This window comes from Humulus lupulus, chromosome X (genome assembly GCF_963169125.1).
Source record: "Humulus lupulus chromosome X, drHumLupu1.1, whole genome shotgun sequence".
NCBI lineage: Eukaryota > Viridiplantae > Streptophyta > Magnoliopsida > Rosales > Cannabaceae > Humulus > Humulus lupulus.
In genome coordinates this window covers 202,392,112-202,408,123 of record NC_084802.1, presented here as the reverse complement: position 1 = coordinate 202,408,123, position 16,012 = coordinate 202,392,112, and the positions used below count along the sequence as shown (strand labels likewise).

General features: G+C 30.7%; 1 protein-coding gene across 1 annotated transcript; it reads left to right on the top strand.

Annotated features, from left to right (window-relative positions):
- Nucleotides 1-12,131: 12,131 nt before the first annotated feature.
- Nucleotides 12,132-14,237, top strand: LOC133806640 (uncharacterized). The gene has a single exon (XM_062244734.1). It carries the CDS (start codon nt 12,132-12,134, stop codon nt 14,235-14,237), a length of 2,106 nt encoding a protein of 701 aa, XP_062100718.1.
- Nucleotides 14,238-16,012: the final 1,775 nt, after the last annotated feature.

Genomic DNA, 16,012 nt, shown 5'->3' with positions numbered 1-16,012 from the left:
ATCCATTTCCTAAAAGAAATCCTTCCTTTTTTGTTTGGATTAGATCAACCCCTTCGATTGATTGTATAGTATCTTAAAATATCGAATATCTAAAAACTTTCTTTTTAGTGAAGTGATCATATATATATACTGCAATTAACGTGCACGTTTCTGTAATTTTATTTATAGAATTTATTAATTTTATATTAATGTCATATAAATTTTAAGTAAATATTTTGTTTTAATTAAATAAATTTTTTTAAGTTTATGTTTGTTCTAGTTTTTTAATTTGGGAGTGACAACAAAGAATTATATATTATATGTTTAATGTAATATTAAATATTATACGTAGATTTTAAATTTAAGTTTCTTGTTAGTTTTTTTAAAATAAAAGTAATTTGTAGCTAATTGACAGTAGAGCTGTAAATACGAGCTGGGCTTTCTAGCACAGCACGAAACCGGCACGAGCCCGGGAGGCACGACACGAATTGAAAATTGGCACGGCACGACACGACACGACACGACACGACATGGGCCTGAGCACAGCACGGCACGACAAGCCCGAAGGCACGACACGAAAGCACGAACAAACTAATCTGAAAGTACAACACGATAAAAAGCCTGATATTTTGACATTAATAATGATAATATATTTTTATTTGTCAATTATCTATAAATTAAAATTATAATAAAATTCTATTATTTTTCTCAATTTTATATTTTTATAATTATATTAATTTATTTTAAGATTTGTGAGTTAAAATTTTTAGTAGTTATTATTAGGTATTCAAATTCTAATAATTATCTTTGACATAATTTTGTGCAAAGTATTGTTAAAAAGTATATAAAAATATCTAAAACTATAATAAAAATATAGAAATATATTTGGATTGGTGGTGATTCCATTGATTGTTAAAGATGATGCGGAGGGTTCAATTCCCCATCCTCACATTTTTTGGCAATAATAAAATGGGCCCGCATAAGGAAAGAAATAATTTTTAAGCAATAATTATTGTAGCAATAATTTTAAAGCATCGTTGTCTCTGTCAGGCTTAGGCAATTGTGCTTTTTTTATTATTGTACTATTACCTTATTATATATTATTGTTATAAATATTATATATATGGATGTCCATAATAATGAAGAATCACTAGGTTACCAAAAGTATTATATCAGCATTAATTCTTGATTGTATTCAGAGTAGCTGCTCGATTTCCTTAGGGCTAATGTATTTGTATAAATAGGGGTCTTTCCCCTATTGAAATAAAACACAAGAGTTTAACTCTCTCTTTTCATCTCTCTATTTCTCTGTCAATTTCTTTTCTTTATATTTTACATTTCAGTATTCTTAATAGTTTTATAACACGTTATCAGCACGATTCTCTAATTACCATTGTTTGTAGGTTTAAAATATTATCACGACTCTCTAGCCATAATCATTCCTTGAATCTGAACTTGATGATTCAATCTTCAGCCGCCATCATATGTTGATAACAAAAATCATCATCAAAACTCTAGTCATCATATTTCCATGAGGTAAAAATATTTTGTTGCAAATGTATGTTTATATCATTATCATATTATATATTTTAATAAGACTTGTATATATATATATATATGAGTTCATATTTTACCATTGTGATTATATGAGATGGTTTAATAACTTATTATCATAAATATGGTTATATTTATATATGTGTTAATATTATATCACATGTTTGATATTGATTTCACTATAGTATTTATTTTATAATTATGCTTCCATTAGAAATTGTAAACTCCCATGGCATATTGAAAAGAAAAAAATGTATTTATTATAGATTCTTAATAAGATCTTGCATATATCCTAAAGATTATGCAAATTAAAAATGATATTCATCATTATAATTATTTATTAAGGTACATGTGTTCTTTAACAATATTGAAAAAGAAATATAACATGTGTAACAAATACATCCGATCTTATCTACTTTGCTAATGTTCTGGAAAGAACATAACACTGTAATGTGTAAGTAGATCATATCGTAGATTGGCAAGTCAGTGTAAATCCGGTGCACTGACTAATCTTAGGACTAACTTATTTTGAACATATAATCATATTTATATTCCATTGTGATTACGTCACTATAAATAAGATTAGATATATGCTCGGGATTTAATAGAAGTTTATATTAAACAAATAATCATGAAAATAAAACATGTGAGCAAAGTGATTGACCAAGTCAAAAAATGATTTCTATTCTTTTATTGATAATAAAGTGAGATTACAAAGAATTTGGGTTTTAATTAGGGCATAAAACCCCAACAAATGATTCATTACTTATGTCAATTATTCATCGCACATTCCTAGAAGTGAATGTCTAAATTATTAGTATTATAGTGAACTTTGTCATTGATCAAAATGTAATTTATAATTACATTCCTCAAAATGTTATAAAGTCACAAAGATTATTTGAAAAGGTTCTTGATGAACTTGAACACAATTGCTAGCTAAAGTTAAACATATTTTATGTGCCATTAGTACAATGTCTATATAATTGTGAATGTGGCCAAAAATTACTTATAATATGTAACGCCCTGGATAACCAAGGCCGTTACACTGTGTGATTATAAATGTGCAAGACTTGTTAATCAAGTCATTTAGTTAAAAAAAAAAAAAAAAGTGATGCTAAAACCGTTAAAAGATTTTGGTCATAAAAGACAAATTTCATTTAAATAAACATTTGATACATGGGATCCCAAAAACAGGGTTGAAAGGATAGTTTACAAAATTTCAAAGTTTATGTACAACCACAAGCCACTCTAATGGATAAATAGGCACTATAGGTTCTCCTGTTCCTGTACCATCCCTAGGTCGTTGCGGCCGAGCAGCTGTCTATGTACATTCTGCCCCAGAGCTCTCCAACTCAGGACTGGTCCACCTTTACTTGCACCACGTAGCACCCGTGAGCCAAGGCTCAGCAAGAAAACCATAATGCAGAGCATAAACGATACAGACAAACAAATAATCCATAAAGTTGTTAACTAGGTATTCAGCATGCCATAACAGTCATCTATTCAGAGAGGTCAAACAATTATTCATAAGTCACTCATCTCAGTGCTAAACAAGTTATAATCAACATAAAACAATAACAACATATCAAAATTCATCATACAATACTCAGGGTCGACGCCCTTAGGCCGCGTCCTCTATTTAACCCACTGTCTCCGGCTCACTTAGGTCAAGCCCAGTGTTTAACCCACTGACTTCGGCCAGCTTAAGTCAAGCTAAGTGACTACTAAGCTGTCCTCAGCTACCAATGGCCGAGCCACGTCCTGTGCGTAAATATCAGTTCTGGCACTCTTTGGCCATGTATATCATGCTCACATAGCATATCACAATCACACAACATATGCATTCAAATACAAGGAGTCTCAGTCCCACACAATCACATAAGGGTGCGATTTTTCTTACCTTTAATTTCGAGTGCTTTAGTTAATAAAGACGGCCCTCGAGCACGATCCTGTTCTGAGCCCTAGCGTACACCTAGTCACAAATCGTAAGTAGAACCCTCATTAAAATTTGATTCTGTAAATCAACTTCGGGACCAATCCGAAGCTCTCGGGAAGCCCAATTCCACCAAATGGGTGGTGGAATCAACCCCCGAGCCCCTGGACAACAACCCTACAAAATACCCAAAAATCAGATTCTGAAAACAGGGTAGCGCTACAGCGCTACCAAAGGGGCGCTACAGCGCTATAGTCAGAACCCAAGCCCCCCAGAAACACAGCCTAGCGCTGTAGCGCTCCCAACCTAACGCTACAGCGCTAGCACCAGACATGCAAAATCCTGGGTTTTCTCATCAAACTTCCCCGAGCCAAAACCCCAAAAATCCTTCCCAATTATCCACCAAACACAAAATTAAGTCCTTAAATCACTATAGCTCACCCAATACAACATAATAACACTACAACTTAGCTAACAACCTCACCAAACACAAAAAATTGAAATTAAGCTTGAAGCTCAAGAACATCATCTGAGAACCATAAAACCAGAACAATCAAGGGCTAGAAATCATAACCTTCAAGAGAGTTTTAGCCTAGGCTGCCCCCAAACCACTCCAAGCTTCAGCACTCAAGGTCTCAAGCTCAATTCCTCACAACTTCATCACAAAACCCAAAATTTAGAAATTGAAATCCAAAATTCCCAAGAATAGATGAAAACCTAAAACCAGAAAATGAACTCCTTACCTCCTTCCCAAATTTCAAAATTCTAAGTGTGGGTGGCTGCAAATTCTTCTTCAAGTTGATCTCACTCTTTCCCTCCTTCAAAATCGAGCTCTCTCTCAAGACTTATGCTCTGTTCTTTCTTCTTCAAACTTGAACTAAAAGTGACTTATGGATGTTTTGAGAAGTTTGTACGTATAACATATCCTCAACTGTGATTATCCCATTTAAAGCCTAATTGACCCTTTCTACCCTTCCTTCAAAACATTTCCTTCCTAAACCTCAAGGGCAACCTAGCCATTTCTACTCTTTGCAAAAATACCACTTTTCCTTTCTTATTTCACCAATACCACTAACACTAAGGTTACTAATGGTTACCACCTCAACTAAGCATTACTTACCACAGTCGTGACTCTCAACTAGTAACACGAAACAGGATCGCCTCACACCAAAAACACCGCACATAACACCAAAATCATACCCTCGACGGGTTCAAATTACAAAGATGTCATTCTAAACTAATCAGGGCCCACATGCATATTTAATACTCATATGCGTTTAATCATTTATTCACATATAATCATATAATCATACATAAATACCAATTATGCCCTCAAGGCACGCTAATCAAGGCCCTTAAGCCTTATTAGTCATTTTGGGTCGTTACATAATATGTATCGGCCGTACATTTAATTACATAATATATCAAGTCATAAGAATAAGGAATGATTTATTTCATTAATAAATTTGACCACTTGTTGGAAAGAAAAATGAGAAAGAAAAATAAGTGATATATTCATATTATGATTATACCTATTTGGCTACAACAAACATGATTATTATCATTGTGTATTAACTTGAATGAATGATAAAGTTTTTGATATTTGAAAAATAATTGTGCTTTTAAGCAAGCACACCATTTGATAGAGAAAATTGTTAAATGTAATGTTGTTGAACATAATATATTACAAAAATCAAATGGAGAAATTTGATTCTTTAAGAATCAATGCTATTGTATATTTTGAAGGATATTAAAATTATTTAATTATCTAGTATATAAACAAAAATGAAACATTTATAGCGGTTATGTATATGTTGAAAATTTTAGTGAAATACAAAGTATAGTGAACCAGAAGTTCATTAATTGAATGATCAATCATATGTAATAAAATGTATAAAATTCTCTAAATTTAGATGAAGAACTACAAGATTCTTTTTAATTCTTATATGGTGCTCAAGAAAATATGTATATATATTTTGTTTATGGAAAGTGAAAATAAATTTGAATATCTTACATTTTTAAAAGAAAAATATATATATATATTTCAACTAGTTTTAAGATGTTTTATTTATAAATATTTTAACTCGTGCAATTTTATTGTTAAATTTTTTACTACATATATATATCATTTATAAAAGTGTCACTCATTAGAATGTTAGTGCATTCATTTCTCAAAATTTTCATAATTATTTATAATTTGAAATTTTTATATCTTCTGAAAATTATTTTGCCTATGTAAATTATTTTGATATATAGTTATTTATTTTGTTCAAGATGTACGAGAAATTTTTTTATTATTTTCATAATGAGTGTTTAATTATATTATCTTTGCATTCTTGAATCATTATTGGATTTTTATTGCATAATTTTTTATCGATATGATAAGATCGTATGATCATGAACTTACAAAAATTATAAGCTTGTATATTTTCAACTACTCATTCTTGAAAATGAAATAAGTTCATAATCACGATTTATTGAACCAGAAGTTCAATGACCCAATAATATATATGAGTTTCAAATCCCTACAGGTTAAATTATTTTTAAAAAATATTCTCCCGATCAGGGGGAGAGCAATGCAGTTGGATCGATAATTTTTTTGAAAAATGATCATTGCACAAAGTAAGAACTAGAAGTTCAAAATGATAAAATCATGCATATATGTATGTCAAATGCAAATTAATATTATTTAAATTGAGTCAGAATGAGTCTAATAATGCTTGAAGCGTAACAGAACAAAGTAAAATATATGAAAACAAATGTTCATTTGGTTCGTCCTAAAGATGTTGTAAGGAAAAGGCACTCATAAAGATATCGTAATATTATAAAGTATTGATAATTTGAGCATTAAATAAAAATGGTGCTCCAGACGAGACTCCCTAAAGAAGTTATAGACATAACAAAGTTGGTAATAATTAAAGCCCTTAAAATAGTTGTATAGATACCTATAAATAATATACATGTTTAACAAGTATGTTGAAAATAATGAGATCTCTTTAAGTTATGTCAATATGGAGGAAATTATCATATTATGAATTATTGTCGACAATACCAAATGTTTGCATATGCAATAAACTAATATGAGATAGCAAGGATCATGATATTAAACGGGTCAAGAATAATCGACGTATATATAGTTTTGGCCAAAATTATATAACACAATCCAAGCAGTATAAATTTACTCACATAAAGTGAAGTAAAACCTGTAGGGGTACAAATAAATATTTGTAAAAGAAAAGGTAATTAGAATGGGAATTTTGTATATTTGTATACAAATGAATTATTGTACAAAATTTACATAGCTTGGAGTATATATGTTTTATGAGAATTGATATGTGTCATATAAACGTTGCAACACAAATTATTTATTTGGAGCTCCTAGTAATATGAGAATTTAAAATATGCCTTACAGCAAAAATTCCAGAATAATTTAACATGTCTTAAGAGATATAAATTCAAAGTCACGCGCATTATACAATAAAGATGTTTGTCTGGATTAAAGACATGTAGGTGAATAATTATTTGAAATTACAAGTACGATTGTCTATGCAATGTGAATTCGTAAATAATACGTTGTAAAAGGCACTTGAAGGGTTTCTTATTATTTTATCTTGTAGATTGGGAATTATTAAATATATTCTTTTTTATAGATTAAATTATGAGTAGAGAAGTCCGAAGAACTTTGTATGCATAAAGAATCATAGTTTATATAATCATATGATGTAGAAATTAAATAACATGTAACGAGAATTTAACGAATATATGGTCCTGAAATACCATCTTTATTGCAAATGAAAATTGATATTATCGAAGATATTCATTCATGTGATCATATTTAAATTTCAAATTTTGGATTGAACATAGTCATAGATAATGAATATCCACAAATATGATGCATATTATAACATTGTTGATATGATATGATATGATAATGAGCAATGTTATATATATGATTGATTTAATATGTTGGATAAATATTCATATTCCATTCTACACATATGCTCTAAAAGAGTTATAGTAAATTTGTGATCGTAGAAAATTTATGGTGATTTATATTACGATGAAAATGATATGAGATATTTGATCACGAAAGTTACCATGGATATATGCATGAGGGGGAGATATATACGTGTTGCACTCTTTTTTCCTTTGTTCAGGTTTTGTCCCACTGGGTTTTCCTGGGAAGGTTTTTAACGAGACAACTTTAAATCATGTTGAGATACTAGCAATTCATGAGGCAAGGGGAAAATGTGTGATTGAGATCAACAAAACAACATATTTGAGGAACGTATGGATTATCACCCGATAAAGAAATACCAACAATTCTCTATAAAGATAATGATGCATCCACTACTGAACTAAAAGGATAATACCTTAAAGGAGATAAATCTAAATACATTTCACCGCAGTTCTTCTTCACACATGATCTTCAAAAGAGTGGTGATTTGATGTTCATCAAATTCGATCAAGCGACATTCTTACAGACTTATTTACAAAGCCATTACAAACATCAACATTTCAAGAAGATAGTACATAAGAATGAAATGCGCCGATTAAAGAATCTTCAAGAGCGTCGAAATGAGGGGGAGTAAATATACACTACACTCTTTTTTCCTTAGCCGAGTTTTTGTCCTATTGGGTTTTTCTAGCAAGGTTTTTAATGATGCAATTTTCATGGACATCCAAGGGGGAGTGTTATAAATATTATATATATGGATGTCCATAATAATGAAGAATCACTAGGTTACCCAAAGTATTATATCAACATTAATTCTTGATTGTATTCAGAGTAGTTACTCGATTTCCTTAGGGCTAATGTATTTGTATAAATAGGGGTCCTTCCCTTATTGAAATAAAACACAAGAGTTTAACTCTTTCTTTTCATCTCTCAATTTCTCTGTCAATTTCTTTTCTTTATATTTTACATTTCAGTATTCTTAATAGTTTTATAACAATTATATATATGTACATATTTTTTATTGTTGCTTTTATTACTGTTGCATTTTTTTAAACAAATTATTTTCTTCTATAATTTTTTTCTATAAATATTCATCAACCTTATTTAATTTTCAACCTTCCATCATTTCTTCTTCAAAATTGTCTATCACAAATTTTCTTTTTTTATCAATGGATTCCCAAAATTATCAAAATTTTCCACGTACCAACTCCCAAAATCCAAATTTTCAATATTCTCAAGTTTTTTAACATTTATCATATTCTCCACATACCAAACCCAGAATCCAAATTTTCAATATTGTCAATTCAATCAAAATTTTCAAAATACTCCCTCTACTAATCCCCAAAATCCAATTTTTTAGTATTCTCAATTTAACCAAAGTTTTCCAAATTCTCAATATTATCTCATGTCCTCTTACCCTTTCCAAATTTTTGGCTCTTTTGAGATACACCAACAAACTCCATTCTTCACACCAAAAAATTCACTACCATATGTATTTCACATGCCTTCCCTACACCAATCCGAAATGATTTCAAGAAATTATAGGCCAAGTATGGAAAAGTCTAGTATTGATTTGAATTGTGAGACATCATCTAGTATGGTAACGGCTATATTTTAATCGCTACATTTTAACGGCTAATTTAAATTTCGTGTTATATTTATTTATATTAATATATGAATTTAAAAAAATTAGTGTGACAATATTTATAATTACAAAATAATAATATGTGGGACCATAGTTGACAACTTTTAGAGTGGCTTAGCATTCGAGCATTTTATAGAAAAGGTTGTCAAATGTGATGTAGATGAGATAGAAAATAAAAAATTATATTTTTAGATGATTACATTTTAGGCCGCCAATAGAGTAGCCACCATTCTAATAAGGCTTGTTTGTTCAACTATGGATCCAAAATACAGAAACCTAAATAGCAAATCAGTCAAAGTAAACTTGGCATGAATGTGTACGTACGTTATCTACTGTTACCAACCCAACACAGTAACATTAAGGAGCATAGTGCAAAATGATCTTTAATGGTGTGTGAAAGTAAGTAAATGTCCATGTTTTTAATTTTATAGTAAAATAGCCTAATCATCTCTTTGATATCACATATTACCAAATATGTCATTTAACAAATTACTATTTTATTATAAATATTTTAATATTATGGTATATGTATATTAGTTTTGTTTAAATAATTTTTATTTTAAAGATATTTTGATTTTTTTTCGTTTTTTATGGGCTGTTGAATGATATACTATACCACAAAATATATATACTGAGTTGAAAAATAATATACCATCAAAACTTACAAAATTATTACTAAAAAATGTATATACTATGCTAACAAAATTATATACTACCACTATGTATAATAAAATATAAACTAAATATCACAAAACATATATATATATATACCATACTACAAAAAACATATACACTAATTGAAAAACAATATACCAACAACCTATAAAAAACTTAAAAAATCAATATAACTTTTAAATAAAATCTAATTAAACAAAAATAATATACATATACCACTATATTAAAGTCATACAGTCCTAAATAAATAAATCAATCAATTATAAAAATGGCAATTTAGGTAATCAACAATGTAAAATGGTCATTTCACTACAATTTTAAAAATGAGAACATTAGCTTCTTAATGCATTTATTTTGGGTCATTTCCTATAATTTTTCTAACGTTAACATTAAGGGATGTTAGGGCCCAACAACTTCATGATTTGGCAAAAGGCTTCATTATTTTTTTTTGGGGAATGGTCTGATTCCCTTTCGGATATAGTTCTCCAAAAATACTTACAAAATCAAAATTAACCACTTCTACTTGTATAGTTTTGCCCTCTCTCTTATTTTATTTTATATTAATTGCTACTATTTTTTAAAATAGTTCTTGTGTTATGAATTATTAATCTAGCTCTAGCTGATCATCTTATTCATCGAATACTTTTACTCATTTTCATTCTTTAAACAAATAGATAACTTTATAGTATTTGTCATTTTGTCCTTCTAATTATTACACTACAAGAATAACTAATATCACTAACGGCACTATCACTGACGGCAAAATGTTGTTAGTAAAAGTCATAGTATCACCAACGATATTTCACTGTCGTCAGTAATACTTTTTTCTTTTGGTTAAATAAAACATCACCAACGAAAATTACAACAATGAGGAAAATGTCGTCATTGATAAATTTATCAATGACGACATTGTCCTCATTGATGTTTTCTGCTGTTTTTGAAAATGAACCGTTAAAGAGGCGGGCTTTTTCCCTCTAAAAAGTATTGCCAACGACTTTGTCGTTAATAATACTCTGCCACGTCGTCAGTGATGTCCAATCACCAACGACTTTGTCCTCATTGATAGTCGTTGGTAAAAATCATTAAAAATCACCTTCTTCAACCCCGAGCCCCCATTTCCCCTTAACACATTTTATCAGTTTTTCAAATCTAAACTCTCCTCCCCTCCCGTCCCCTCCCTCTGCCGCCGTCCCCTCCCCTCCCGTCCCCTCCCTCTGCCGCCGTCCCCTCCGGCCTATCACCACGGCCATCGCCTCCCCTCCCGCCTATCACCACGTCCCATCCCCTCCCGTCTCCCGTGACTCGCACCACCGCCGCCATCTCCCTCTGCCGCCGTGCTCTCCCTCACCGCCAGCTTCTCCCTCTCCCGCCGTCGTCTCCCTCTCCGTGGCATAGATCGGTACGCACCACCACCATGGCATACTAATTTTTTTTTTATTTTTTTTTATGTATATATATATATATGTATGTTTATATTTTTGTTTGATTTTACAGATATAAAGGGAGCCGACAGAGAACGGGGAATCGCCGCATAAATCACTGTTAGTATTTTTTTCTTTTATCTGTTGCAAATTATTACTGTGTTTTATTATCAATGTTAGTATTAATTTTAGTGTAGGTTTAAAAAAATCAGATGTAATTTAATTTTGTATAGTTTTGAAAAAAAAACAGATTATATATGATTTTTTTTATAATTATTAATTAGTTGTTTAATTATTTCTGCATATATATATATGTAATTATTGTGTATCTTGAAATTCTGTGAATCTGTGATGTATTTAGAAATTTTTGTAATGTTTAGTGCAGGTTTTAAAATTTTTGGATAGGTTAAAAATTAGTTGTTATGCTGCCGAAATTTTAGTAGAATTTTTTAGACATTTAAAAAAAATTATGTTAATTAGATAATTTATAATAAGTTAGTAATTTGATAAAAAATTATTGAAAAGTTTAATTTTAAAAAGGATTATTATTTAAATAATTAACAATTTAAAAAATTTGATAAAATTAATTTCAGAATTAGTAATTTAAGTAAGAAAATATTATTGCATATTTTCTATAAAAAATAATATTTAATAAAAATAAATAATTAGACAATTAATTTAATAAATCATAAATAATAATTTAAATGATTTAATATTTAATTTTAACATAATAAAATTTTGTGCTCAAAAAAAGATTAATATTATTTTTTAAAATCAATAAATATATTATAAGTTTAATTATTTGAATGTTTCTTTTAGAATTATCTAAATAATATTTAGAATAAAAGTTAAAAAAAATTCATAAAATAACATAAAACACATTTTGTTCAACTTGTACTTTAATCATAAAATTTGTACCTCACAAACCAATTTGATTAAAATTAATTTATTTTAAATTTTTGGTAGATGACAATCGATAAGACTTGGGTGACCATGAGAAATCGTAAGGATCCTGCTTACTGGGAAGGTCTCCAAGTCTTTATGGCACTCGCGTCTAAACACAAAGATTGTGACGGAAGAATTTTCTGTCCTTGTGTTAGATGCAAGAATACCAGACTGCATCCTTTAGATACTGTGGAGGCACATATTTTTACCAAGGGTTTTGAAAGCAGTTATGAGAGGTGGACTTACCATGGGGAGCCAGATGAACCAATCGAGGCTAACAATGCCGATGCCGATGAGATGGTTGATGTCATTGAAGATTTCTTTCCTCCTATAAATGACGATGGAAGAGCAACCGACGATGGAATTCAGAGGGGTCAATATTATGATGAGATGTTTGAGGAGATCGAGGCAGAGTTGTACCCCGGTTGTGATTGGATATCCTCCCTCAACTTTGTAGCAAAGTTGATGCACTTAAAAAATTTGGGAAAAATACCAAATTATATCTTTGATGAATTGTTGAAATTGTTGAAGTTTGCATTTCCGAAGGAAAACAAAATCCCTCCAACATTCTATGAGGCGAAGAAGAAACTAAGTAAATTAGGCCTAGGGTATGAATCAATTCATGTGTGCAAGAACAATTGTTGTTTATTTTACAATGACCATGCATCGAAAGATTTTTGCCCGGTATGTGGGACCAGTAGATGGATTAATGAGAACACAAGTGGAAAAAAGATAGCGCATAAGGTGATGCGTTACTTTCCATTAACTCCAAGATTGAAAAGATTATACAGTTCAAGAATTACAGCCAAAGAGATGGTATGGCATCGTACTGGGCGTGTGAAAGAAAATGGTGTTATGCGTCATCCTGTTGATTCTGCCGCGTGGAAAAACTTTGATAGCAGACATCCGGACTTTGCAAGAGATCCACGGAATGTGCGCTTAGGCTTGGCTGCCGATGGATTTAATCCTTTTGGCAACATGAGCTTATCGTATAGTATGTGGCCTGTAGTTTTGGCGAATTATAATTTGCCACCATGGATGTGTATGAAGGATAACAATTTCTTGTTGACTCTCCTTATTCCCGGACCTAAATCACCTGGTAAAAACATGGACGTATTCTTGAGGCCTTTGGTGGACGAGCTAAAGGAATTGTGGACTAACGGGATTGAGACAAGAGATGCGACAAGCAATTCAATGTTCAAGATGCGTGCAGCTCTTCTTTGGACAATTAATGATTTTCCCGCTCGCAGTAGCTTGTCTGGATGGAGTGGCCAAGGATATAAAGCTTGTCCTACATGCAATGAGGATACTAGTTCTATTCGAGTGATTGGTAAGACCTCTTACGTTGGCCATAGACGTTTCTTGCCATCCAATCATCGTATGAGAAAGGACCGTGAATTTGATGGAAAAGTTGAAAAGAGGCTTCCTCCAAGACGATTTACTTGTTTAGAGATATTAAAACAAGTGAATGTTATATCAGAACGAGCTCCGGGGAAACGAAAAAGAGGTGAGACTGAAAGTAATTGGAGGAAAAAAAGCATCTTTTATGAACTAGAGTATTGGAGTACCAATGAGCTGAAACACAACATAGACGTTATGCATGTGGAGAAGAATGTTTGTGATAGTATCCTTGGCACCCTCTTGGATAATGACAAGTCTAAAGACACCACCAATGCAAGACAAGATTTGAAAAATATGGGAGTTCGTCAATCCTTATGGATTTACGAAGATGCTCACAAAAGGTTGCTAAAACCCCATGCCCCTTATGTGTTGACTGCTGAAGATAAGCAATTATTTTGTAGATTTTTTAAAGAAGTTAAATTGCCAGATGGGTTTTGTTCGAACTTGAAGAAGAAAGTAACTGACAACAATATTGTTGGATTGAAATCCCATGACTGTCATGTTATCATGCAACGGTTACTTCCTGTTTGTATTGGCAAGTTTTTATCGAAGGAAATATCAACCACCATAATAGAATTGTGTAATTTTTTCAGAATTTTATGTTCTAGGACATTGAATGTAAAAGACATGGAGAAGGCACAAGGAGACCTCATTCAAATTTTATGCAAAATGGAGAGGATTTATCCTCCAGCATTTTTTGATATCATGATACATGATATCAGATGATGCCGATACCACAAGGGCAGCAATATGGGCAGCAAACATCATCGATGATGCCTACATCACATGGGCAGCAAACATCGCCAATGATGCCTACACCACATGGGCAGCAAACATCGCCGATGATGCCAAGTTCGCAGGTGCTGCCCTACTACCCACAGATGCCAAATGTTCCTCAACAACAAATTCCGAGAAATGCTAGTGATGATGACGATGACGATGACGATGCTACTACAAATTTCTTTTAGTATTTTTATATACGTTTTATGGACTATTGATTATGTATTTATTTATGTTTTATGAACACTTTAGTATTTTATATTTCTATGTATGACTTTTTAAAATTTAATATGAACATTTTTAGTTTGTTATATGTTTTATTTTTAATTAAATTATTTTTTATATTAATTAGTTATAAAAAAATGAAATAATTAATTATTTTTATATTAATTAATAATTTAAAATAAATAAATAAATAAATAACACTAACGACATAGTCGTCATTGATAGTTAAAAGCATTAAAAAAAAAAAAAAGTTAAATTATCACCAACGATATTGTCGTCAGTGATACTTTTTTTTACCAACGACTTGTAAAGTCGTCATTGATATTGACTTTCACCGACGAGGTATCACCAACAACCTATCACTAACGACATGTCGCCATTGATAGCTACTACTGACGAAAGAAGCACCCTTCACTGACGAAATTTGTCATCGTTGAAGCCTTTTTTTCTTGTAGTGTTATAATATATAAACAAAAAGGAAGTTGATAAAATATAATGGGGCAAAAATATTATAGAAGATGAGAATGATTTAAATTATGACGACTCACATTAATAATTCACAAAGAAGAAAATAGTTCAATAAGTGTTTTCCCAGTGCAAAAGAGACGAAGATAAAACTAGTGCAATAAAGTCTTTTTTGTGACGAATGATGTATGTTTTTCATCTAATACATTACATACATGAGAAATTTGATTAAATACTCTGGGCAGTCGTTTCCATACATGAATAATAGAGTAGAGTCTATATCATATAGAATTGAAAAAATGTTTTTAACAATTAAAATGATAGAGTTAAGAGATATTATTGATAAGATAATGAACATAATAAGACAAAAATTTACTTAAGTAAATCATATTCAAGTACTGATATTAACTCAAATATAATTACAAATCTATATCATTAATTGCAATTACAAATATATATATAATAAATTTTGGATTAAATAATCTTAATCTATATCTAATTATCTCAAATAGTTAAAAAAAATTAAACTAAAAAAATGATCAAACAAAATTATTTTTAACTGTAGATATTTTAAATGCTATATTTTAGAAATTTCAGATATTTTTTCCTTACAAAATTTTGAGTATTTAAATGCTATATTTTAACATTTTTAGAACTATTTTTACTATAAAAAAAATTAGTATAAAATATAAAAATTAAAAAAAAAACTATATTTCTTCGTCCAAAGTGGGAATGAACAAGTGTTGCTCATGCGTGGTGGGAACTCGCCCTTTACTTGGTCCGTGGAGTTCATTACGCGTGAAATGGAGCTGCAAGTGGAAGCTTGGACTGGCTTGGAGGTGGCTGATTGAAATGGTGGCTCGGCTGGCTTCTATTTGTTGGGCTTGGGCTGAGCAATTTATTTGGGCTTTATATCATTGTTTTTTGGGGATTTTTAAAAAATATGGCTTTTTAGCCATCAATGTGCAAAAATATGGGAGTTAAATTTTCTTTAATTTGTATGGGAAAATTTAATTAAGAAAAACTTAGTT

Excerpts from the sequence above, each read along its gene's own strand:
- LOC133806640 (XM_062244734.1), top strand. The coding sequence starts at position 12,132 with ATGACAATCGATAAGACTTGGGTGACCATGAGAAATCGTAAGGATCCT.